Below are 27,315 nucleotides of genomic sequence, written 5' to 3' on the forward strand. Positions count from 1 at the left end.
TATTTTCATCACAAGTCACTGTAGTACACCGGTATAAATCAGGCATAAGACAGCACCAGAGATTTATCTTATCTTATCTTGGACACCTCACAATTATGACCCCTTGTGTGGTAGGTTGCTGGTCAGAGATTCATGTGTAGCCATTGATTTGGCAATAAATCCCCTAAAAAAACAGCATAAATATAAACATATAGCATCTTTATGTAGCCACGTTCTACCGCCTCATTCACGTCACAGTAAATTGTGCACGACTAATAAGCGGACAAGCACACAACGATGCTCTGATAAATGTATAGTTCAAACACATAGTTCACTAACCAGCCAAAATCACCACTACCAAATTACTCACATTTCTCATATCACAAGATGGAGGTAGCTACAATACTATGAGTGCTTTGGGGGAACTCATGGTTTGTCACATTGCATTATATGCAGTATAACCTTTATACTGTAGTGGGTTATATCATCCTCTGTCACCTTTATATCAAATTCAGTTGCGTCTTCCTTCTTGAGATTTACAATTACATCCATTGATCAGACTTGCAAAACAGATTGGATACGTACGTCTCTAAAGCGCAAAGAAAATAGAACACAAGTGAGGGAAACAAGGATTTCATTTAAGGAACTGAGACGCAGCCATTGTAACTGTGAGAACTGCAGAGCTAGTAGACACTTGACAGTGAGGTGGGGTGCGTGTGCAAGTACGCAAGTTGGATGGAAGGGGGGGGTTTGGGGGGGGGGCTCTCATTAACATTAAGCAACCAATTAAGCTTTCAGTTAGTTTTCACGTACAGTTACATTGTTTCCAGAGCATGCACAGCACAAATTTCAATTTTCCTTTTGCATCTCCTTCACAGAGGACTATTTCACTGGATTCAGCTGTGCCTCAACACTTTCTGTTCCCACAAATATACGCCTGCCTGACAAACTGTTCTTTGTTAGGGCAAATGACAACCAATCATTTTGATTTAGCTTTAATGATGCATCCGTGCACATCTGCATTTTTCTTTCTACTCATATGCGATGTCTTATTGATGCTTTTCAGGCAAAATACCAAATCCGTCAACACACTGTGCCCTATATCTGTGGTTATACAGATAATGTGTTTAAATGCATTGTTATTGACAGAGCGATGCTTGCCATTGTGACTCAGCAACAACATTTCCATGTGATGCATCAGTAGCAGTAGGCTTTTTTTCTGAAGGACAGCTGGATTTGAATTAGCCCCATCTGTGACCTCCCCTTTCGTTGTAGCACAACGGGGGGGTCATAGATGGGGCTAACTGGGAATAAAAATGAATAAATAAATGTACCATTTCGCTGGCATTCCACCTGCACAGTTCAGAAGAACTCTTCAATTCACAGTATATTTAACTCATAACCACTATTGTTTGTCTGGCCTTAACAGACCTGACCTGAATTCCCCTTGCAGATGCTCAGGCATCACTGAATGTCACTTTGTCATAGCTACAGCCTACAGGTGTTTTCTTTGTGCATAATGGTCTTCTCGGGCAGTAGGTCTTCTGTTACCGTGAGCTCCTCCATCTCCGTAGTGAAATGATCGGTGCTCTCTATCACAGACGTATCCTTGACAACACTGTAGGTCAGTGCCACGCTGTGTGCTGCGGGCCTCTGGGAGCGCTTCTGTGCGCAGTGGCAGATCTTGCGGAACGCTGCACGGAACTTCTGCGACATGGCATTGTAGATGAGCGGGTTTATGGCGCTGTTGAGGTAGATGCAGCTCCGACAGAAAAACACAAACCAGGTGTCCACGTAGGCCCTCTCCAAGAAGGAGTTGACCACTACTAAGGTGCGGTAGGGCATCCACAGCATGGCGAACAGAATCACCACCACCGCTAGCATCTTGGTCACCTAGCAGGCCCCAGGTGGAAGAGTGAATATAGTTACAGTATATGAGCTGTCATAGTAAAAATTACAAAATAAGATAGTAACAACATATAATCTCTGAGTACACAACCACACAATTTTACATCACATGGTCTTAAAGGACCACTTCACCACTTTTCAACATCTCTTCATATAATTGGTCCTCACTAATGTTCATGATAAAACACCACCATTTTTTCCTACTCAGTCTGTGTCTCATAGGAGGGCTTTGGGCAGTTCGGACACCCGTCCACCAGTGACATCATCATTAGGCAGATTTTTTTAAAACAAGATTTGTTTTAAAATATATTTAGATTTGTATTATCGTGAGAACAATGGCTTCAACTTTTGCATTGCAACTTTTCAGGAAAAGAAAGCCTGCCGTTTCTATTAGCTTGGATTCACCATCGATGATGTCACTGGTGGACAGGTTTCCGAACTGCCCACAGCCTTCCTATGAGACACAGACTGAGTAGAAAGAAATGGTGGTATTTTATCATGAACATTAGTTAGGACCAATTATAGGAAGAGAAGTTGAAAAGTGGTGAAGTGGTCCTTTAAGGGCTATATTGACTTAGATTTAAAATGGCACTATACAATATAGAATAATAATTCGTTGCTGTCTGGAAGAAACCACCTAACTCCATTTTTTAGGTTCATGATTTTGTCTGTGTGTTGTTTAAAACATATTTAACCAATGGAAAGTATTAAAAAGTGCTCTGGGAAAACCTCCTAACTCCATTGGATCCTCAAACTATCTGCCAAACCGCATCTAACTCAACCCGTTTATCCATCTTTTTTGCTTTGACAGTGACACAGCGCGCGCGCACACACACACACACACACACACACAAACACCAATGTGTCCGAATATTAAATATTTGTGAATTGTGCGAAATATTTTGTGATTATGATGATCATTTGGCGCATGCGTAACGCACCTGTCTGCGGGAGGTGGCAGTTGAGGTGGAGTGGCGGGAGTTCTTACAGTGTCCATTCTTATTCTTATGGTCGGATGGCAACGGGTTCATGAAGAGGATTCTTGCAATGAGTCCATACAAGATTGCAGAGAGCAGAAGTGGCAAAACAAAAAAGATGCCAAAATCAATAAAGTAAATTGGTAAATAGGATCTTCTTGAAACTTTGTAGCCACAGGTCAGGATGGTTACGTTGTCATATTTGAGCTCTTGAACACTTGAGAGGTAGAACCACATGAGGCAGTAGATGGAGGTGAAAGCCCACACACACAAGATTATCTTCTTTGCTCTGGATAGAGTACACAGAAACTGAGCTTTTATGGGGTGGCAAATAGCGATATATCTTTCTATGGTGAAAGCGGTTATGGAGCAAGACGACGCATTGATTCCAAGGTACTGAAAGTAGGTGATACAAAGACACCCATAATGTCCGAATACCCACGATTCAAAGATGCTTTCGGTTATACACGGTAAACCAGCAGCTGTCAGTACCATCAGATCGGCCACCGCCAAACTCACCAGGTAGCAGTTAGTGGGTGTCCTCATATGTTTCGTGGTCAGCACCACTAAGATGACCATAACGTTACCAATGAGCCCAAAGGCGCATATTGCAAAAACCAATAAACTGCTTACCACCTTGTATTGGATGCTGTGCTCAATCCAAGTCCCAAAAGTGTTGTTCACTTCTTGGATTTCGGTAAAGTTTTCCATTTTAATCCGTCCAAAATGGTGCGCTAGGAGAGAGCAGTGACTTTATGGTGAGCCTTCCAATGTTCGCTCCGAGTTTTACGCGCGGAATCAGCTGCGCAAACAATGTGGCCTCTCGAGACCGAGACCTTTACTGTGCATTAAATTGACTACGAATGCCAAATATCGCCGCACAATAATTAATATCCTTTAAGATCATTGTCATGTTGCGTAAAATGTGATACGTCGCCTAGCCGCCCAGGTCCATCTCATGTGGAAGCGACGTGTGTGCATATGTCTTGCCGTGCGTGTTTTTCTCAGAATAGCCTAGATGTGAATGGAAAAGAGACGGATTTTTGGAACCGTGTCTTCCCAGAACCGCTCATTACGCATGCGTTATTACGCATGCAATAAGAGGCGTCCGTGCAGGGATCTTTAGCTCATCCGACACATGCATTTTGTTGAAAGAATCTGATTTGTTTGGACTGTTTTTAAGTTGCATGGCGCAGGGAAAAAAAAGTTGCACATATTAAAAAAGGTAACATGATTAATGATTATTAATGGTTGCAACTGTAGCCTATTTTCTTTTCTTATACCAGAACGTTGTCCATTCTACCTTTGAACTATATGAATTAAAGGAAAGCATCGCTTAACATTAATGCCAGGCGTGATTTCAGCCCATTGGGATTAATGTATTATTTATTTTAGGCTCATCTTTACAGGTTTAGGTAGCAGTGGCTGGGCATGCACGATGCAAGCATTTTTCAGTAACCCACAGAGCACAATTTGTATTGATTTATTTAACCTTTATTTAACCAGTAAAAACCATATTGAGACTGAAGTCAATTTTACAAGTGTGAACTGGCCAAGAGAAGAGGCAAAATAAGTGACACAGATCTGCCAGTAACAATAAATACACGACAATTCATTATGAACTTAATAAAACTTTCATATACGGACAATATGGGACGTCAGTATTTCTTGTCGAGTGCTTTTGGGACATAAACCTATATAAATGTCGGTGTTTTATCAATCGTAGGCCTATATTTGCCGGACAGCAATCTCACTAAAAGCAGGGAATATTTGATCAACAAGGTGAATGCAGAATTAAATTAAATTAAATTAGAATTCATAGAATTGAAATAGAAGACAGTATAGGCTATACTGACGTCTTTGTTTTAATGAATTTATTGTATTCTCAATGTAGGCCTACTATAGGCCTACTACAAACTACTTGTAGTAGAGATTAGCCCGTTGACTCAGTTACGTGTCACCTGTGACCTGTGATAGAGTTGGCAACTTGGGGACGTCATATAGACATTTCTCACAAGACAGCGAGACAACTTTATGAACCTAAAAATAATGCGACCATTTGTGACATGTTTTGATTTTAACTACAACAGGCTGCAGGCCACATGCCCAAAAATGAAATAAGAGAAGCCATGGTTAAAACGATTAACTGTCATCAAGCTGTCCCTATAGCTCTCATGATTCGACTGTTCTCTAATAACACACTGCGGACTGTGCGGAGGTTGAGTAGCCCACATATCTCTCTCCCCCTCACCAACTGTGCATGTTTAAAATAAACTGATGAAAATGGTCATGATTATTCCAACATTAGACCTGTGGTCTCGTGGAAGTTGCCATAGCAGTCCATTCCGAGTGGCAAGTGGATCAAAGCTCCAGGGGATTACATAACAATAACGCCTTTCTTCGGCATCCTTCTATAATAAAGAATGTGTGAGGACTTGACTATGTGAGGAAGTCAGTGTTCCATTTGGCAAAGTGATATCTTTATATAACTCCGTCCTGACCCGACCGTGCCTAATTTATAGCCTATACAGTTCAGCAATATGATCAGGTCTAAGGCCATAGCCTTGTTTTAACCAGCAGGATCGGTCGGTGTGGTTATACCATTTACGAATATCTATATATTTTTAGAGTAAGATAGCCACATAAATGTATAACACTAACACACGCACGCACGCACGCACGCACGCACACACACACACACACACACACACACACACACACACACACACACACACACACGCACACACACACACACACACCTGCTACTGAGAATGTATACACATTCTAATTTCTGGAATCTTTTATATAAGACTGGGGTTTATAAATGCAAATTAATTTTGTTCCAGGTCACAAGGACTGCATGTCGGCTATTAGTTTCAACGGCTATTAGTACAACGTTTCGGTTGTTTTCACTAACGCGTTAAAGAAAGAGTTTTACTGCCACCCTATGGAGAAACATTAGAATTACCAAAACATATATAACAAACTGAGAAAGAGATGGGTTCTCAGATTGGAGAAAGAGAACTCCTGAAATATTTTTTCTTCTTCTTTTTTAACAGATTTTCAATTGAACTCTCTAAAAAGTATCAAATGATGCATATTAGTATCATGTTATCTTGGAGACATTATTATTATATATACACATTATTATTTATGATATTATTTATTGTTGTATGGAGGTTTCTTATTTAATACTACGGTGCCAATTTGTCTTTCCACATATCTAAGTGATACAGTATACATATAGGCCTCCATAGCTTTCATCAGACATAGGTCACCTGCAGGTCGGCAGCTTCATCCTTTGGAACCGCGATGGCCGCGAAGCAGACTGAGAAGATTGAGAATCGAGGTGCCATGCACAGGGGTCTGTCCTCTCACCATTGCTATTTAACATACATTTATGACCTCCCGGAGACAACATCCAGCCAATATGGTTAAGATAAAGATAAAGATAAAGAAAACTTTATTGTCCATTAAATTTACATAAAATGGAAATTTGTCTTTGGCACACCGGCAGTCAGTTACAACAATAAAACATTACAAAAAATACACAGGTGCATTAAGATACTATATAAAAATGCATTCACATTAACATAACAACAGTGATCATGAGCAGTGGCGATTAGACTATTTAAACATTTTCTTATTTAAAATGTCCACAGCAGTTGGCACAAACGAAGTTTTGTAACCCTTATTTTTTGCTGATTTTGCCCTAAGCCTCCTGCCCGATGGCAACAAGTCAAATTCAGAGTGAAGAGGGTGGGTAGAATCATTGTAAATCTGAATTGCTTTTTTGGTTATGGAGCGGTTGTATATGTCCTGAAGTTGCAATTGTTTATCTCCAATGATCTTACTTGCCTGGTTGACTACCTGGGTGAGCTTGTTTTTATCTCTAACTGAGAGATTCCCAAACCAGGACACGATATTAAAAGTGAGAACACTCTCAGTGAGTGATCTATAGACCATGGTCAGGGTGTGTTTACTGGCATTAAAACTTCTCAGTTTCCTGAGAAGATAAAGCCGCTGCCTTGCCTTTTTGTAGATGTTATCTGCATTGGTCTGAAAGGTGAGTTTATTGTCTATGGTCGTTCCCAGATATTTAAAGTCACTGACCTGCTCCACTTCCTCCCCACTCATAGTAACAGGCCTAAAGATGGACCCTGAGCCCTCTGCTCTTGACCCCCCTCCCAAACACAGCTCCTTGGTCTTAGTGACATTAAGGTCAAGGAAGCTGCTGTCAAACCAGGTGGCAATACGGTCGATGTGCTGGGAGTAAGAGGGACTGGAAACGTCCTGCAGGCAGGCAACCAGGGCCATGTCGTCAGCGTACTTTATGAGAGAGAAGTCTTTGAAGTGGACCTGGCCATCATGCTGAGTCAACCAACATGGACAGTGGTGGAAGAGGGTCTCAACCAGGACATGGGCATCTTGGCTGCCTAACAGCGCAATTGGCGTCTGCAGCTCAGTACTGTGCTGGCCGCATATACCACCTGTAGCCTCGCGTAGCAATACTAATATCACTGCGTGGATATTAGTCTCAGTGTAAGATTTATTCCCGCCCCATATTTGCATATACTGGGCCCTGGTTGGTTTAAGCCTGGTTCCAGACGAATCTGGTTGGCTCGTCACCATTTTGGCCGTGAAGTCCTCCCACAATTGAGAAGGGCCAGACTTAATCTGCCTGGGGCAATATGCATTGCAAAGGCAGATGAAGGCTGGCTACACGAGGCTATACCACCTGTCCAACAGAGAGGCAAAAAGGGTGAAGCCCACCCCTAGCAGGAATTGCCCAGGCCGGCCTCCAACAAGAGGCCGCTACCCTCGCACTTGCAAGGAAAGCCCATAGAGCAGTCCCGCTGCCCCTACAACAGGACAGCACACAAGAGATGCTTGGTTCCATCCCTGAGGACCTGTCTACAAGTAAGGCTGGCAACTTCCTGGAAGCAGGACTGGGAGTAGGCTCAGCCCACACATCTGCACCATTACATCCAAGACCCGGAAGATGGAGTCGAAGGAGAACATCTACCATGCCGCCATTGGACCCTGCATGCTGAACGGCCTCCATACTGGGATTGGTCGCTTCAAATTGTCCATGAAGGAGTGGGGGTAGACATGCAGTATGCGAAAGTGGCGAGCCTGAGCAGATTGCTGAGCACAAAATCACCACCTGTCCTCTGTACAGACCTCCTTCAGAGGCTGGCCTCTTCCATGTGGGACCAGAGACAAGAGCGTGGCTTTGCGACGCTGAGCTGGACATATGACGACAATACACAAAAGAAGAATCATATACTGTAGGTCCAAGTCACTGTGGGATAGACTTTGCCCACAATTACATGATATTTATCATATAGACCACAGGCTTGAAGATGTGCCACTGCAAGCATTTACTATCAAAACAAGAACCATGCACAAACTATAACAATAGCCATCCTTCAGAGTTATTACTGTCATTATACAGCATGTGCAGCAATTGTATATATAAGCAGCTCCTGTATGGTTCGTAGATCATAGTAAGTATTTGTCAGGGCCTCAGGGGGCATATTGCCTTATTTTTGCGACGTCAAGTAATGGATTTTGCTGGTCATCGGTATTTTATAACGTAGCATGACCCTTGACCAGTCTGATTTACTGATGTTGTGGCAGGTCATTTCAAGACGGAATTGGTTGATGCCCATATGGCTGTCAACCACCCACACACACATTCATAAGCATGGCTGTTAATCACACAGTGCATGCGCACGCACGCACGTACCCACACAAACACACACGCACGCATGCACGCATGCGCGCACATGCACGCACGCACACACACACACACACACACACACACTTTTACAGTCTATGACACACACACGCACACACACACACACACACACACACACACACACACAGAGAACATACGTGTGTTCACAAACACAACACAGACCAATACACATTAAATGCACAGTGATTCATGAACCGTAACGCGCTCTCTCTCTCTCTCTCTCTCTCTCTCTCTCTCTCTCTCTCTCTCTAACGCACACGCACGCATGCACGCACGCACACGCGCACACACACACACACACACACACACACACACACACACACACACACACACACACATACACACACACACACACACACACACACACACACACACATACACACACACACACACAATCCCATGGCACAAGGTCATCCATAAAGAAGTTGTGCTCCAACCCTGACCCTGCTCAATTAATAGTAAATACACTGCAGGGTACAGTCCATAACACCAGTGACAGAAAACATTACTCCTACTTACAGCACAGCAATCTGTCATTGTCAGCCACTTCCTATTAGTTCCACGCCTGAGCTCAACACATACAGAGATATTTGGTAAGAATAATGCTTAATTTAGGCTACACATTGTCATGCACGTTGTTTGCCGACAACAGCAGAACTACAAGCTCACAGTACATTGTTATCAGCTATTTGGCACATGACACAGCGATGCAACAAAGTATAAATCAGGCATAACGTTTTGTCATCCGAGAATGATTTAATCACCACAAGGCTACCATTGAGCAAGGCACTTGAACCTGAACTGTTGGATACGCTGGGTGGCCTTGCACTTTGAAAGAGCTTCTCTAGCTAAGTGCCTATTCTGAGGGTATACTGAGATGTTCTTTTTTGTCTAACTATGAATGTGATTCATGGCCTCACTGAAAAGGTTAAACAACTTTGAATAAACATACTGTAAAAATAGCAGGCAGCAAAGCACATGGGTGTACAACCAGTGTCGAGATAAATGCTGATCTTTTGAATTCAGTGTTCACCCCCCTTTTTCATGATTTTACCTGGCTGTCCATCATCTCAACTTCCCTTGAAGTTTGCATGTTGAGCAAGAGAAGCCAGGAAGAGAGAGAAAAGGGCTTGGGGGTACTGTACTGTGGCATACTGGCATTAGTAAGCGAAAGATAGAGGAGAGAGGGGAAATCACACAACTCTCAGCTTAGCATAGAGAATTGAGTCAGCGCTTATGTGCCCTGTTTCCAGTTAGCAGCCTCAGGGATGAGTCTGACTCTGTATGCTACTGGAGGATGTGCCGTGTTGCATAGCATACCCACCAATGCTGAGTCTGACCAAAGGTACTACCCCCCAAGCCCAACACACATGCACGCACGCACACCACACACAAGCATGTGCGTATGCACACGTGCACGCACACCCAGAAACTCTCTCTCTTTCTCTCTCTCTCTCTCTCTCTCTCTCCTAAACGCCACCTGACTCAGTTGCATCTATGTTTAGCCAAGGCAGGAGCACAATTCATGCGTCCTAGACTAACCTTGCCCTGGCATCTTCGTTACTGCTTCCTCGACTGCTGGGGTCCCATTAGCTATTCTTAGCTGGAGACGTGCTCCTATTTCACAGCAGATCCATCAATGTAAAATACCACACTTCTCTGATTAGAGTAAATAAAATGCTGGGCCTGCTGGTCGGGAACATCACTGGAGGAGATGATTAATCACATTAGATCATAACAAGATCTAGCTGTTGCTAGACAGACATCTGATGGAGAGAGTCTGCTGAAACCAATTCCTACTCTAGCCTATATGTCTGTAGTAGGGCGGTAATAATTCAGGAGTTCCACCTTGGGCCAATACATTTCTTAGCAGTTCCTTTCAGTCTCATATGGTAGAATGTAATCCTTAAACATCATTTAACAAGGCTTGTTGTCATATGGCACAGCCATACAAAGCTTGTAGAAGCACACGCACAAACATCAGGATTAACAACAACAACAACAAGTACAGCAGTTGGGGGCACCATGTGCCACCACTTGTCTTGATCAAGGGCACTTTGATGGTTATAGTTAACCTCTGTTTGATTTAGTAATGTTTGCAATACAACATATATATATTTTTTTTGTTGACTTACAATTGTCATGCACATATAATCTAAACTTTATTTGAATAAGAAAACGCTGTGATTTAACAACGCCTCATGCTGTATGTCTCCTCTACACCTCCAGCTGAAGTTATACCTTGTTCCAAAACATATTGTGTGTGTGTGTGTGTGTGTGTGTGTGTGTGTGCGTGTGTGCGTGCGTGCGTGTAAGAAGTATGGTTGAGTGTTGAGTGTTCAGACAACAGATGTAGGAGTTGGCATTGAATCATAATTATTATAAATCCTTGGTGCCAATTTAACTCTGAGTATAAACAGGTCAATGTTTTACACACTGGATTTTACAGGATATGTGTCCTGTCTACATCCAAAACCGTTTGTATAGGACATTCAAATGCATGCTATTCTTGCTATTTTGACTTTAGACTTAAGGCACCAGCACGGTAAGCACCCCTGCTCCCTCTCGTGAAAAGATGTTTGCTTATACTTTGGATCTTAGGCTACTTCCAATGGGTGTTCAGACTGATCCATCACCAAAATAAAATAATCTGGGGTTGAACGAATTTGGTTCTCTAATTTCTCACCCTAGCCCCAAATTATTGAACTTTGTCACAGGACCATAAGGCATATACCTGACTTGCATTGACAACGGTTTGGCTTGTCTCAGCAGTCAGCCCAGGTGCATGTAGTCTCGGCCCAGGTGTGATGCATAATTGTCTCCACATGGATAATTGTGGATAATTGTCCACATGGATATTGTCCACATGGATAATTGTCTCCATGCATGGAGAAAGGAAATGTGACAATTCATTTCAAATTAGTCAATCAAACAATCTTATCAATCTTACCTTGCACTGATCCTCTGAAAAGACATGTATAATTTAAGCCTAACATCAGTGACATGCAGGCTTATGTCCTGTATCTTTTGCAGTGGCCACTGCCAGCTGTGTAATCTGTTGCTTTAAATGAAGGCTCATAACTCTTTACCTTTTTCCGCTGTGTTTCAAATGTTAGAACAGCCTCTAGCGTGACAGGCTCTAGTCATCACGACCAAATGCACATGCTAGCGGAGCGTATTACGCTCCACACAAGCATCACGGCACTTGAAACACACGAAATGCTAAACATGAACTTGAACGGTGGGCAGAAGAAGCACCGAAGCGTCGTGTGATTATGACCTTTGGCTTCCTATAGCCTACATGCTCTATATGCTCCAGTTCTCTGTGCTCTGCAGAGGCAGGGAAGACTGCTCAGTGCGGCTGGGGGATTGCTTTAAGGGGCTCTGGAGGAGGAATATATCTCCTACCATTGCATATGGGATTTGACATGGTTTGGATTGAATATCAAAGTCGAGGTTTTTTTTCTCCCTCTGGGTGTGCGCACTGTGAGGTGCTCTATAAATGGGCTATAGAAACTCGTTTTGCAAAGCTGCTCCAATATCAACCTTTTGCAGCCCCTTTTCATTCATTGCATGCTTTTGTTGAAGCTTTGATGTGCATTTCTTCCTGAAATGCTGAAAAGGCTGCATCATGTCAGCAATATTATATAGCCTATTGCAAAGGAAAACTTCACTATAGTGCTCGTGCTGTAGTCAGATTCCCATGCATGCATTCCCTTTCATTGGATAGTTTATGAATGCACAGAGGAATACAGAACTTGATTCAGTAAAGCAGCGTGAGCCGCGAGGGGTCCGCCTGCCCAGCGCGTGGGAGGAGTTTGACAAACCGCTCCCTCTAATTGCCCGAGGAGCAGAGAAGAGAAGCCGGGGAAGCAAGCAACCCACACGCAGAGAAAAGGTAGGCATTCAATGTTTATCATTTAATAACCTGTTAAGTGCAGAACTGTATCAACATTTGTTTTCTGCCATGATATGCCTATATTTAATCTTTCGAGCAATATAGCCTGACAAATGAAAAATGACAAATTAGTTTTTTGGAAACGCGTGGTTTCCAAAAAAGCTGTTTCAAAATGTTAAGTTAACGTGGTCTTCGCTTTGAAGTCATGCAGATTAAATTACATTGAAGTCGATATTTAATGTTTGTGTTGCACCCTAGAAAGCTGCAGTAGCATACTAAGCATAGGCTATGCCTGGATTTGATTGGTGTGTCTGCATGTTGTTTGTGCAAAGTCACAAAGATGCTTCCACAATGCTTCTACATTGCAGCTTTGTAGAAAATCAATCAAAATAATATAGCTAAAAGTAATTGGTGTTTACTGCAGGTTAACACGAAGTTTGAGCGTAATTGTTTTCATCCGTTTCATTGACAGGGACGGACGTATAGGGATGATTGATAATAGGGCAACCCCGCAGCCCATATACAAATGGCTAATCTAGAGCTTATTTACTTCGATCAACCAAGAAATCGACCAGCTCAGAATGATGTTACGGTAGTTTCAAATTACCAAAGTATCAAAGAAATTAGTTATTTCGCCGAGAAGGAGCGGCGCTATGAGAGCGGAGCACCAGCGTGCGAGCACTCAGCACCATGGACAGCGACCCCGGGACCATGGCAGCCTGCTGCTGGCACGGCAACAACACACAACCAGCGACTACATGACGAAGTAGAAACATCTTTCACCTGTCAATTCGTCATTGATCAGGAGGTCCATTCAACACCAACACTGTGCCAAGACGACAGTGATCAGAGCCACTCGACAGTCTGCCATCAGGACCATCCAAGTCCACAGAATCCCTGTAACAGCTCCTCGGCCGAACTCCACGAGGAGGAGGACGACATCGCGGAACTTTCTATGTTGTCCGACGATGAGCTCCCGTCCGAGGGCTCAGGGAAATCGGTGGATTACGGTTTCATCATCGCCGTTACTTGCCTAGTGACTGGCATTTCCTTGGTCGTAATATCCTACACTGTCCCGAGGGACGTGGAAGTGAACCCTGACAGTGTCTCGGCCCGGGAAATGGAGAGATTGGAGCGGGAGAAAGCGAGGCTGGGGGCCCATTTGGACCGATGTGTCATAGCCGGACTATGTCTGCTCACCCTCGGAGGCGTGTTTCTCTCCACCCTGCTTATGATCTCCATGTGGAAAGAGGAGATGATCAGGAGAAGAGTTTTTGCCTATTCCAAACATTCAGCCAAATTATATGGCTCGATCAACTTAAGAGCAGGCTCCAGTCCGACTCGAGAAACCTCCTCACATGTGTCTATAGTCGACGAGGATTTGGAAGTGCTAAGTTAAGAGAGCAGAGCACACATACTGTAGTGTACATATATTAGACAGGGTTGCCAACACTCCTGGATCATCATTGCCATGTCCCCTGGATTTCTCCTGGATTTGGTATCAAACTCCCAATATTCACCAGAAGCTTACATCTACTATGTGAAAACGTTTATGGGGGGGTGCATGCAATCATACAGAGGTGTTCACTTAAATAATGAATGGTTATTATTATAGACGGGTCTTACATCGCTTCAGTCATCAAATCAATTTCTGTAGGCCTACTTTTTGTGTATTAATGGCTGAATCTGTACCCATCATTTTCCAATGCTATAGCAAGCCTGATAAAACAAAGTATCAAACTCCCCAAATTCACCAGAACAGGACATTACATCTACTCTGTTAAAAAGTTGCTGAGGGAGGACCCCCCCAAATATCCCATGGATTCTCACAGTCCAATGTTGGCAGCCCTGCACATACAGACTCGAAATCTCTCTGAAAATCCCACCGATGGTGTCTTATTGATATCGAAACTGCTGCTACGTTTCTGAACTATTTCTTGGTTCAGTTCTTGTTGAAATCTGTCTACATTGTAGATATGGAAGACAATAGTATACACATCTGTTCTGTGGCTTTGGCCTGGCCGTTTACCTTTCAAAGTTCCGTTTCTTGTCATAAAATGTATATGACACTGTGAATATATTGTTTAAATGGAAACTGCATGGTCTATGTAGAACAATTTTGTTTGGAATTGTGACATGATAAAACCCTATAATTGTATATTGTTGACATGTGTATCTGACCATGGTAGTACACATAGTAATAACATGCGGGGAAGGCAATTGGATTGCACCAAGAAATCACTATCTTCGATGAATGCACAAACACATGCGAATTTAGTGGCACATACATGCGGTCGGGTTGTGCACACAAAGTAGGAGAGCGGGGCGGGGAGAGAGAGAGAGAGAGAGAGAGAGAGAGAGAGAGTAATTCAGGCCTGAGAGAGAGTAATTCACCTCTAGGGGCACATTAAAATCTCTGAGTGTTCATTTAACTCAGAGAGCATACAAATATAACCATTTGTCTGGAGCTCTCCGAGTTAAATTAACACTCAGGATTTCACTGTGCATCTCTCCTGGTAATTGTAGTTATAGTTAATTGGTCATACAGAGGAGAAGCTGCAAACTGCACTCAAATCAGTAAACGTTTGCTGTTTCAGTGGAGAAAGGCGTAAATTAGGCTTAAGGCTTCAAGAGTACTGCTTCTCTATTGTTGATTAGCCTATTAGTCATGTAAAGGGACCTTGACACTGCATCTGCTTAATTGGTTCCCGAGTTTGTTTTGCCAGGGGGATCTTGCAGACACAAAATCAAACTTGTAATAAAACATTACTCGCACGCACGCACGAGCGTGCGCACACACACACACACACACACACACACACACACACACACACACACACACACACACACACACACACACACACACACACACACACACACACACACACACACACACACACATACACTGAGACTCAGTCAGACACACTCTCTAGCACTCGCATTCGCATACACAATTCACTGGCAAACAAACACCAACTCACTCACTCACACACATACTTAGCAGGCCCCCTCTAGACCCCCCACTCCTTCCGATGAATGGAGTCACTCAGAGTAATCAGTCAGGGCAGCTGGCAGAGGGAAATGGAATTGGATTGCTTCATGGGTCACATGGGGTCAAGAGCCGGGGTGTGGAGGTGGACACAGGGGACCAGGAAGTAGATACGTGTTGTGGGTCTGACAAAAGCTTATGATTGGCTGTCATTATAACCACATGCATGCCAACATCTGATGTAGGCCTCTAGAACTGAAATCCTATGAAATGGCAATTAAGAAAGCAACAAAATGTCCACATAAAATGGACAATGGACAAAACGGCAGGGTTTTTTACAAGTGAGGTCATGTCTACGGGTTTAAAAACGCCTCCCTGAAAGTATCGGCTTAAATTAATGGCTCATTCGATAATGATTCTTGTTACTCCAAGTTTGTTGCGTAGCAACGACAAGCAGAATGGTCACAGCTTCGAGGAAGACGTGACATGAGAGATTCTTAGCTAAGACAAAGGGAAGGGAAGGAGAAAAACATCTCAGTTGTAAGATAAACACTTGCATGTATCACCTTATTCATTCAGTTTTTGGCTTTACGTTTTACAACAAATACGATACATGGCTCTTGCAATTCAACATTCCCTCGGATGAAAAAGAATTCCCTGTAAACCTTTCCAAGTCTATTGTATTTATGGGGTGTGCTTCTGTACAATTAAGAGTATGACTAATGGTACAGTAGCACTAACTACTGTTATTTTGCCTTATACCAGTGTTGCTGAGATTGATGAAGGCACTGTCTGAACTGGTTAAAGGTACATTCAGTGATTTCACTTAATTCAACTATCACTTATTTTTTCTTATTTTTTGGATAATCCTCCCTACTATAAAGTGTGCTGACCATATAAGGAGTTCCTCCCTGTCCCCAGTGAGCCCCTGGGGTCAAAAAACCCTAGTTTCGGTTTGTGCTTTGGGTGGCAAAGCTTTCATCCAATCAGGATGAGAGGTGCCTTCCTCCAATCATGATCGAGTGTGGCTGGCATTGGTGCGCGTGTCTGTTGTACTTCCCCCACTGTAGAGCGTGTGCATGTGCACATCTTGTTACCGGGTGGACCGGGTTTTTTTCCAAATCACCCAAATCACTGAATGCTCCTTTAAGGAGTGGTGACGCATCTCTCTCACTTGTCACACAGAGGACGAGAGGAAAGTAAATTACCCAGAGCCGTTCACCAGTGTTACAGCTCTAGTCCTGTGCAACTGCAGGTGTCACACTGATCCACAGTCTGCAGTAACACCAGTGTTACAGCTCTAGTCCTGTGCAACTGCAGGTGTCACACTGATCCACAGTCTCGTCACTCTTGTGTGACTAAATTCACACTTATGCTGTAGAATAGATTGAGCGGCGCCCAGGGGTGGACTGTAACTAAGTAAATGTATTACTTGCTCAAGAGCGCACAAGTACTGTGGTCAGCTGCGTATGTATGGTATGTAGGCCTGTCCTCGGTGGTCTCTAATTGGCTGTTGATGGTGATGTAATTAAGATATGTTTCAATGTTGGGTGGGTAAAAGGTACTGCGATCGGTGCACTGCGATCGTACTGCGGTCGGCTGGGTATGTAGGCGTGTCCTCGGTGGTCCCTTATTGGTTTTTGTTGTTGACGTGAAAAACTCTTGACAGAACTCGTAGTCTATCATTCTGATAGATTATGATGTACTCTTTTCCTCTATTTTTACAGTTTCTGTAAAAAAGAAAAGAAAGAAATCTGCCTGTTTGCCATTGGATAAAGCTGAAGAGGTGGATGCAGTCTTTTCCATAATCCAAAGACAAGTGACTCTGAAAATTACTATCCCCACTCCCCAGTTAAGGACATGTACTGGTTACTTCACATCTTGTGACGTGTTGGGTGGGTAAAAGGTACTGCGATCGGCTTGGTAAGTATGTAGGTTGGTGTCGGCTGGGTATGTATGGGACCACCATATGAGACCACCATTCTTGATGACGTAACTACGTTTGGTGATCGGCTATATATATATGTACGTATGTATGTATATGTCGGGGTAAGAATGGTGGTCCCTTATTGGCTGTTGATGGTGACTAAACTAAGTTACGTTTCTAGGTAAAGGATTTAGAACAGCAGTTGTAAATTGTAATAGACATTAGTTAGTAGCAGTACTTGCGCGCTCTGCTCGGCAGAGTGCATTTCTAGTTTAGTACTGTACTTCAGTACATTGTCTTGAGACATTTTGATATTGTATACTTTTGACTCTTATTATATTTCTAGGAAGGGGAAAAGTTTAAAACGTATACAAAGCTGCATTACAGGAAAACTACCAGTAAGACGTCCTGAGGGCGAGAAGCGATCAGTCAAAAAGGAGAAATCAATGAGGAAGGACGGGTGGGGAGGGATCAACATATGGAATCTCAGAACAGGTCAGCTCCATATATGGAGATCTAAGGGTTTGAGGTCAGATGTAGAGTTGCTGGCCAGCGCCATATATTCAGATCTTCTCCATGTATGGCTATCCAGGGTTTGATGAGGTCAGTGTTGTGGTCTTCATATATGGAGACGGCCATATATGGAGCATGTCACGAGGTGTGATGGACTGACGGCCATATATGGTGGTGTGACCGACGGGCTGACTGACGGACTGACAGGTTATGCAGCTTTTCATAGTAATCTGCGACCTACGGTCACAATTAAGCCAAGCCAGAGCCCATAGACACTCTCACTACATCCCTTAGCCTGGAGGATCGAATGATCTGTGATTAACTAGTTAGCTGTTAGGCCAACCAAGCATAGTATACATAGCTTGTATAGCGACGATTGCTATGCGATTGGCTAGTTCAGTCCAACCGGCAGACCAACTCAGTGAACTTCATCACTCAAGTGTTTACAAGTGTAAAGCTTCAGTGTTGTGGATTCCTGGATGACAGCAGAAAGCAGATGGATAGTTCATTAACTCTTTAGAAGGCATGCCAGCTAAAAACGATGAATTCTTAAAGGTATATTCAGTGATTTGACTTAATCTAAATATCACTTATTTTTTCTTTTTTTCTGGATAATCCTCCCTACTATAGAGTGTGCTGACCATATAAGGAGTTCCTCCCTGTCCCCAGTGAGCCCCTGGGGTCAGAAAACCCTAGTTTCAGTTTTGGTGGCGGGTGGCAAAGCCTTCATCCAATCAGGATGAGAGGGGCCTTCCTCCAATCATGATCGAGTGGGGGCGGGCCTTGATGCACATGCTGTTGGCCTGTTGCACTTCCCCCCATTGTAGAGCGTGCATGTGCACATTTTGTTACCGGGGCGGACTGGGTGGTTTTCCAAATCACTCAAATCACTGAATGCTCCTTTAACCAAAATATATTTTTTTATAATTTATTGAAAGTATCAGTCAGGTTGATGGGGATGTTCTTGTTGTGAAAATAAGATATTAGTTTATGTCATGATGGTTAGCTACACCACAGTACATCATATTTAGACAGCATGTGACTGTTGCAATTTCCTAAATCTCAGGATTTAGGGTGGATTACTCGTCTCATGTGCATGCAGACCTATAAAATGGTGGATGTATAAGCATTTATTGGTAAAAGGAATCATACAGCCTCTCACTCTGTAATTCTAGGCAAATGGATCATTTAGCTATAAGTTGAATTCTCACTGAGTGTCAGAGTGGAGTGGGAGCTGAAATTAATCTCACAGCAGGACAGTTATGCTTACCTTGTTTCTGATTTATGACGCAATTTATACTGGTCTGTCGGGTTCCACACAGCCACAAATGCCTGCAGAAACATGCCAAGTTCCCACTGAAAATTAATTCCATTAAGGTTTCCCCCTAAGACTAAGGATGAGTCATTCAGGAGTGTTTGACTGGTACGATTCCCATTGTATCTCAATGTGAGTCAGTGGAGAACAACTGAATAACAGACATAGACAAAAGCTTTGCAGAGCATGCAATCTCTCTAGTATTTATTTGGAGCATATTGATGGAGTGCACATTTAGTATCAAGCTCTTTGCTTTCTTTCACATATATTGATTTTATTTATTCTGCTTGTTCTATGTCAATATTCTATTCTTGATTTAGAAATACTGTCTTGTCTGTCTCTCCGGCAGGAAACAGCCTTCTTTTGTTAAAGTGGGAAATTTGGTATATGGTATTTTTATTGGCCTAAAATATTGTCTATATACTATATATTATATACTATATACTATTCATGAATCCACTTGCTGACCGGCTGTCAGCATTGAGCAATTTTTTATAGGGGTTTATGTGTGACCATACCATTGACATAAGGGACATTTTTCATTATGCTTTAAGTAGCATGTGTCATGTCAAACTAGGGGGTTTTCATGATTCTGAATCCATTCCAAGCATTAGTTTTGCACATAAAACAGTCCTTGGGCTAAAAACAGCCTAGTCTTTTCATGTCCAGCCATCACTGGTTCAATTTCTGGAAAGTCTGTGTACATTTAATGTTTCTGCTTTGGTGTCTGCAAAGACACATTGACGTGCAGTCTTCTCTTCACCCCACCCCAGATAGGTGAGAAGGGGGGTGCAATCAATCAATCAACCAACTACTATTGATACTTACTGTAGGAGCACATTGATTGAGGTATGAAAACTTATTTACAATGGTGTTGAGTTACAGTACCAATAATACATCATCACACATCACAACACAATCGGTGTATGAATGGGTGAATGTAATGCACAATCTATGTAAAGCGCCTTGGATAAAGGCGCTATATAAATGCACCATTTACCATTTAACACAAATTATTATTCAAATAGTTTTATTGAAGTATGACCTTATACATGCATACACAGGAAACGGTCACAGGAAACAGTCACTAGTACTCATTACATCCAGCAGAATAGACAGGGAAACAGTGTTAATTTCGTTGACTATAAGAATTTGACAAAAAGACTACAAGACTAAGGTTTTTGATATTTCGTTGACTAATAAGCTACTAGACTAAGACTAAACAATTTCAGATGACTGAATAGAACTAAAACTAAATGGTGTGTTCAATAGACGACATCAGAATTTCCTGTAAAAATGAACACTGACTTAGGGCTATATATTGCACCACCACTTAACGATCCATCCTATCTACAAGCTCAAAAACGTGTCGATGTAGATCATAGTTGAACTATTTTAAAATGTTTTTAATAATAGTATAAAATGGCAAATAAGTTGGGATATTGGTAAGGGGTGGCACAAGATAGGGCCCAAAGGCTAAAAGACTAAGGTTTTTGAGCGGTGCCTCCGCTCCATTACGGAGCTATGTGTGTCCCTATGTATGTACAGTTACGTGTCCCCATACGCGTCCCAGCACAGAAAGCTGCAACACGATAACTCTGTCATTTCTCGACCGTTTTGGATGCGGGAAGGCTCGCCAGAAACAGGCCGCCCCCCTGGGCGCGTTCCTGAGGAGTCTGGATGTTGCAGGGACCCCCCGGGGACCCTCACATGTATATATGTAGGTGTACACGCACCCCAGCACGGAAAGCTGCAACACGATAACTTGTGTCATTTCTCCACTGTTTTGGATGCGGGAAGGCTCGCCGGAAACGGGACGCCCCCCCACGTTCCTGGGGTCTGGATGTTGCGGGACCCCCCCCCCCCCCCCCCCCCGAGACCCCCACACGGTAACTCTGTCATTTCTGGGCTGTTTCGGACGTGGGGCGGCTTGCCGGAACCACGTCCAAAACAAAGGGCGAGGTTGCGTGCACGCATCCGCCTTGGTGATGGCAGACTGCTGGGCGAGCGCTGGCGCTTTGGCATGGGGAGTCAGATCAACATATGGAATATCAGAACAGGTCAGTGCCATATATGGAGATCTAAGGGTGGCAGCGGGGTCAGTGTGTACAGGGTGTGATGAGGTCTGGCCATATATGGAGCGTGTCTTGACTGTACAGGGTTTGATGAGGGGTTGAGGTTTAAGGTCAGATGTAGAGTTGCTGGCCGGCTCTATGCAGATCTAAGTGATGATCCAGTCTTCTCCATGTATGGCTATCCAGGATTTGATGAGGTCAGTGTTGTGATCTTCATATATGGAGACGGCCATATATGGTGGCGTGACGTGTCACAAGGCGTGACCATATATGGAGGCGTGATGTCACAAGGCATGACCATATATGGAGGCGTGATGTCACGAGGCGTGACCATGGAGGCGTGACCAACTAACTGGAGGTGCAGGTTTTCATAGTAAACTAGACATAGTAAAAAGACTACATTTCAGATGACTAAATAGGACTAAAACTAAATGGTGTGTACACTGCACGTTAAAATGCTTGTATAATTTAAGTACAATAAATTGGAAATAACATAGAATAAAACATGTATAAAACCGGTAACCACGCATCCGCCTGGGTAACGGCAGACGGCAGACTGCTGGGTGAGCGCTGGCGTCTGGCATGGGGGGGTCAGATCAACATATGGAATGAATTCTGTACTGGCCATATATGGAGCGTGTGGGGCGGGTGGGTGAGGATCAACATAATATGGAATGTCAGAACAGGTCAGATCCATATATGGATTTGGATAAGGGTTTGAGGTCAGATGTAGAGTTGCTGGCCGGCTCCATATATGCAGATATGGAGATCTAAGGGTCTCCATGATGTCACGACCATATATAGAGGCGTGATGTCACGAGGCGTGACCATATATGGAGACATGATGTCACGAGGCGTGATCATGGGACGGATGGGAGATGCACTAATAACTATAGAAACAAAAACATCACAATACTGGAAGATTTTTACATACTATTTATGTTTATACCTAAACTCAGACAGAAGTCTTATGTTACAGGTTGGAAATGGTGAATATAGAAATATAATTCAATAGAAACCTTCACCAAGTGCTCCGGGGTGCAAATCCAAAAAGAAGTAGCACTTTGTTGTTCCATTTTGCATGATGAACCCAACTGCTTCTCTGAGGGAGCGATGCCACCTGCCATTCAAACTAGATCAAACCCAGAGGATTCATAACTACATCTGGAACACACAGTGATAGATGTAAAAATATCTGCATACGGTATATGCATGTTAAAAAAAGAAGAAAAAACTCAAAAAGAAATAGAAATTCCAGGCTTTCTCCCCTGTTTCCGGCACTGCACACTGCAGTCTAATGAGCATCCATACAGAATGGGGAAACTTCACAAACACTGGTTCTATGTTTCTGGTTTTAAATTCTGTATCGCTTGTAGAAAAATAAACTTCTGCTGCACATAGTGAGCATTTGTTCTGTATAAGGCTGTATAAGAATAAGGTTCTACCAGGTTCATGGAAATAATTAGCAGCCAGGGATGCAGCAGAGATATCAACATGCAGTTTATTCTGATTGTCCTCCCTTTTCTTAAGGCTTATGGAAAGAGAGTAAAAAAACATATGTTTCAAGGTTAAATTCATGCCTAGTTAAATTTGAGTTGACTCTGTCGCCAATATGATAGCGAGTGGCATCTGTCTCTATCTAATTTGCATATTAATTTGCAAATTAGCCAATTCTGCAAAAATGTAGGAAACAAAGCAATCCACAGGATCTGATTTACAATTCAGATCATTTTCTATTCCTCTTGGAAATGTGTGCATGAATGTAGTACAGTACTGTATGTTTGTGTGCGTAGAACATGTGAGTTTGTGGTATTACAAATGAGTAACATAACATATTGGTTTTCACTGCTATATTTCTGTTCATAAAATTGGTTAAATTACGTTTCTTTTTCGGCAGCAATCTTGTAAGTCAGTCTGGATAAGTGCATCACAAGCAAGAAGTCATGAATGCATGAATGTGGTTTGGACAACAAAAAGGGGATTCGACATTAAGTACCACAGACGAAAAACAGTCTAAGTCCAAATTTCATTCTGACCCCTCCACGAAAAGGCCTCGTTGTCCTGAACCCTTATCTATCATTTATACATTATGGATCAATAGTGTGGACTTAGACTGTTATTCGTCTGTGGCATTCATTGATGATTTGTTTGTTTTCCCATGCGGGAAACCCAGCTTTGAATCCTAGTGATCAGTGGAGTTTCTGTCCCATTCTGGCACCCTAGACATGTTGGACAAAACATGCTGTACTGTTAAAGTGGGAGAGTGCTCAGTCCTTGTCCCTTTGTATTCTATATAGCTTTTATTGAGATGGTATTTGTTTCATATAGCCTTAAATGACAGAATTGGTATTATGATCTGATCTCCTAAAATCAAACTGGAGACTTGATCAGAGCACCCTAACCACTCGTCTATAATGTCGCCCTGTTCCCTTGTATTTTCTTTTCTTTTATTGTGATGGTAGGAGAGCTTAGAGGGGAGGCATTTGGAGCATGCACTTTGTTATAATTAGTATCATTATCTCCATGGCTACCTCTTGAAATTTTGTCCATTTCTTCTTTCTAAACTGCACTTTTCATTAAAGACATCAGGAAAACCAGAGACAGACAGATGCTTTAAAAAATATCCATAACAAACACATCTCTATAGTTTTGTTCCCTTTCTTCCTCATATTTCCTTCTTTCTAAACCTTGCTATTATGGCTATTGAAAATTGTGATTCGTGTCTATTTAGCAAAATAATTTCCTACAAACCAAATACACTGTACATGGACTAGGACTAGTGGCGATTTCCTTTGGCTTATTGTGGAGTTGCCCTTTTAGACTTTTGATTGATTGATTGAAGTATTTAGTAACAGTTAGCAGAATGGGTACATTTCACATGAAACACAACTCAATACAAAGACTGTTACTGTGGACGACACACTGATAAAGCATTACACTTGTTTACAACATGGTCCACCTTTTACAATTCATCGGAACATTTAGAGACGTACAAATACAGTATATAGATTTTCCGGGGACCAGTTTCGAATTGCAGCCGCCCGTAGGTGCCCTTTGAGAGCGGTTTTGAAGGAGTCAAGGGATTTGCATGTCTTAATGGCTGTTGGTAGGGCGTTCCACATTTTGGTGGCATAGGAGTGAAATTAATTTAGTCCCTTGTTTGTGCCGAATCTGGGTTGCACATGGTTTCTTGAACTCCCTCTGGTGTTGTGGGTATGAACTTCATTGACATTAAGGAAGTATTTAGACAGGTACATGGGTATCTTGGTGGTGTAGTGAATCTTGTGGACCAGACCCATTGCAAGATGCTGTACTCTGTCGTCAACCCTAAACCATTCCAGCCTGTCAAAATGGGCAGGGGTGAGGTGCAGGGTTCGGGGAGTGAGGCCAAGTAGTAGCCTGACCAGTTTGTTTTGGGAAGTCTGGAGCCTTGTTTTAACGGGCCTTTGAGGTCCTTAAAACCTGAGGCTGTTTCTAAAAACACCTTCTAAAACCTAACCTAATTTCTGAAAACCTTCTAATTATTAAACTATAGACCGGTGCCCGGCTGTAGAGCACCAAGTCGGTAACGATGGAAGTTAGAGATCCATGCCCCACCAGGCTATGCAATACCCGTTCGTGTCAGAGTACCCACTCCGTATCTGTCTCACTTTTTTCATATATATGGAGTTCTGCAGTGTCAGGCATGCCCAAATATGGAGTGTTGTGATGTCAGAACAGGCCAGCTCCATATATGGAGCCTGGCCAGGCGCCCTGTCCAGAGCCCGGGCAGAGGCCTTTTGTGGCGGTTCTGGACAACCGTGGGTTCGACCGACTCGACATCGGGCACTGCACTCCCTGTGGGGGTGTGGAACACGCGTGTCGAATTTGAAGTCGGCGGGAGGAATGGTTCTCGAGTTACGTGGATTACAGACATACGTACACACAGAGACAAGGTGCATTTATAGATACTAGAGCAGTGCCCGTTGGAGCATATATGGAGTTCTTTGTCAGGCATGCCCAAATATGGATTCTATGCAGACGTCAGAACAGACCAGCTCCATATGGACCCTGGGCACAGTGGGCAGGGGCCCGGTCCACTTGGTGCATTTATAGTTAGATAAGATAATAATAATGTTTATGTTGCTACAGTACATGTACAGCAACAACTACATGAGACACAGAGGTAGCTCCCGGATTGAAAGGTATAACAACGTATAGGTTGCAACAGGTCTAAATGGGTTAACCTTTTGAATGGTCAACAATATAAGCCGTTAACATTGTACTTTACATATCATTTGTTTCCCATAATTTGCATTTGATTTGGTGTAAACATTGAAATACAGAATAGTAGCTGTATCATGGTTTAAGTCATTTTACTGGTAGTTACTTTTCTTTTTCTTTGTCAGATTTGTAATGCTCCCTATCAATGATGTCAGAGATACATACATATATAGACAGCTGTTGTGTGTGTTTTCATGTGTTTTCAAAGAGTTTGGCCTGTAGATCTAAATACTATTTTTGTAGTTTATTAGTATATTTAGCTGCAGTGTTCAGAACACTACAAATCTAACACTACAAAAACCAGCATGGATCGGATAAGAAAGAAAAGTGCTTGCCTTGCACAGTATATAGGTTGTAACTTACAACAGCAGAAAGAAGCATTGCATGGTTCTAATCTACTGGCTCACACAGCAGGGGTTCTTTAGTGGAACAGGTAGATATACATAATACAAAGTCAAGGAAGTCACTTGCTTGATCTATAATCCCCCAGTGATGCAGACAACCCAGGAAAAAAACTTGAAGGCTTCCAGTGAACAAATATGAATTTTATTCTTTGATCATTTTTGTTTGCCTTGCTTAAGAAAATAAAATTCACATTTCCCCTGTCTTTTACACTGGGGTCTTATACTGTAGTTCAAGTAGGACTTCCTGGATTTAGTTTTACTAGTCCTTACCCGTTCTGAATATATGGTAACGGATGGGTTATGGGTTATTAATTATTATTATGTGTTGTTGTTGCGCGCGCACGCACGCACACACACACACGCACACACATGCGCGCGCACACACACACACACACACACACACACACTCTGCGATACAAAAGTCATCCACAGTGTACTGTGAGGTTGTGTGTTGACGTTAACATGCCCCCGTCCAACTGTCAGAACTGGCTTGCAGGTGCCTCATTTAGTCAGACTTAAAATCGCAAATTGGCTATTGTAACTACGTGTGGGTACACCTGGGAGACACCAGATTGATCTTTTGGGTGAAAGAGTGTTTGTTTCACTTGTTTATCCTATCCTGTATGAGTTCTCTCTCCTGATTAGATACAAGTAATTGGTATCCTCCTGACTGGAATGCATTTTCTGTTTACTAGACAAATATTCTGCTGAAATCAAATAGTAGGTGAAGAAAGTGATCCAGGAGAAAGCCATGTGAATTCATGTGGAATGAGGATCTTGGCTCTGTCCTTCCAACATGGGCTGGCTGGCAGGAGTACATGCAGGTCTGCCCATACTCAGCAGGTTAAGAAGCATACACATGCCAGACCTTGACTCAGTCATGGACGTCAAAAGAATCTTTAGACATTTTAAGAAGAAGAATGACAAACTTCTGAGTCTGTAGGACGTTCCCTTTGCTTTTGTGCAGGACACATACAAATTCTCACTGTGCCGAGATTTTTGGATGCATCCCAGTTCTATTGTTTTCTATGGCAGACTTTGCATAATTATGTAAAATTTACAGACAAGAATGGCTGAGAATAAGGCAGCAAAAATATCAACAGGGAACACTGTGCTCAGGACTACAGTAGGTGCATTCCACAAAACACAAAGCAATGCAAAGCACTGGTTGTGCACACTAAAAGACAACTAATGCATGCAGCATGAGGAACAATAATCTGTAAATGAAATGACAAAATGTTGTTTCTTTGTACTGTTAGTAGAGAATAAAGAGTTTAAACTATTTATAGTGGTTGTTTTTTTG

The 27,315-nt window shown here is 42.7% G+C and overlaps 2 protein-coding genes across 2 annotated transcripts; one reads left to right on the forward strand and one right to left on the reverse strand.

Moving 5' to 3' along the window:
• Nucleotides 1-1,467: 1,467 nt before the first annotated feature.
• On the reverse strand, nucleotides 1,468-3,575 carry trhrb (thyrotropin-releasing hormone receptor b; the record flags this gene model as incomplete). Its single annotated transcript, XM_079522029.1, has 2 exons — nucleotides 1,468-1,872; nucleotides 2,829-3,575. The coding sequence occupies 2 exons, from the start codon at nucleotides 3,573-3,575 to the stop codon at nucleotides 1,468-1,470; spliced, it is 1,152 nt and encodes a 383-aa protein (XP_079378155.1).
• An 8,786-nt stretch (nucleotides 3,576-12,361) lies between these two features.
• LOC306938009 (transmembrane protein 74) lies at nucleotides 12,362-13,925 on the forward strand (the record flags this gene model as incomplete). The annotated part of the gene is made up of 2 exons (XM_079522032.1): nucleotides 12,362-12,526; nucleotides 13,332-13,925. The coding sequence occupies 2 exons, from the start codon at nucleotides 12,362-12,364 to the stop codon at nucleotides 13,923-13,925; spliced, it is 759 nt and encodes a 252-aa protein (XP_079378158.1).
• Nucleotides 13,926-27,315: the final 13,390 nt, after the last annotated feature.

The sequence above is a fragment of the Electrona antarctica genome, assembly GCF_951216825.1.
Source record: "Electrona antarctica genome assembly, chromosome: 15".
Classification (NCBI taxonomy): Eukaryota; Metazoa; Chordata; class Actinopteri; order Myctophiformes; family Myctophidae; genus Electrona; species Electrona antarctica.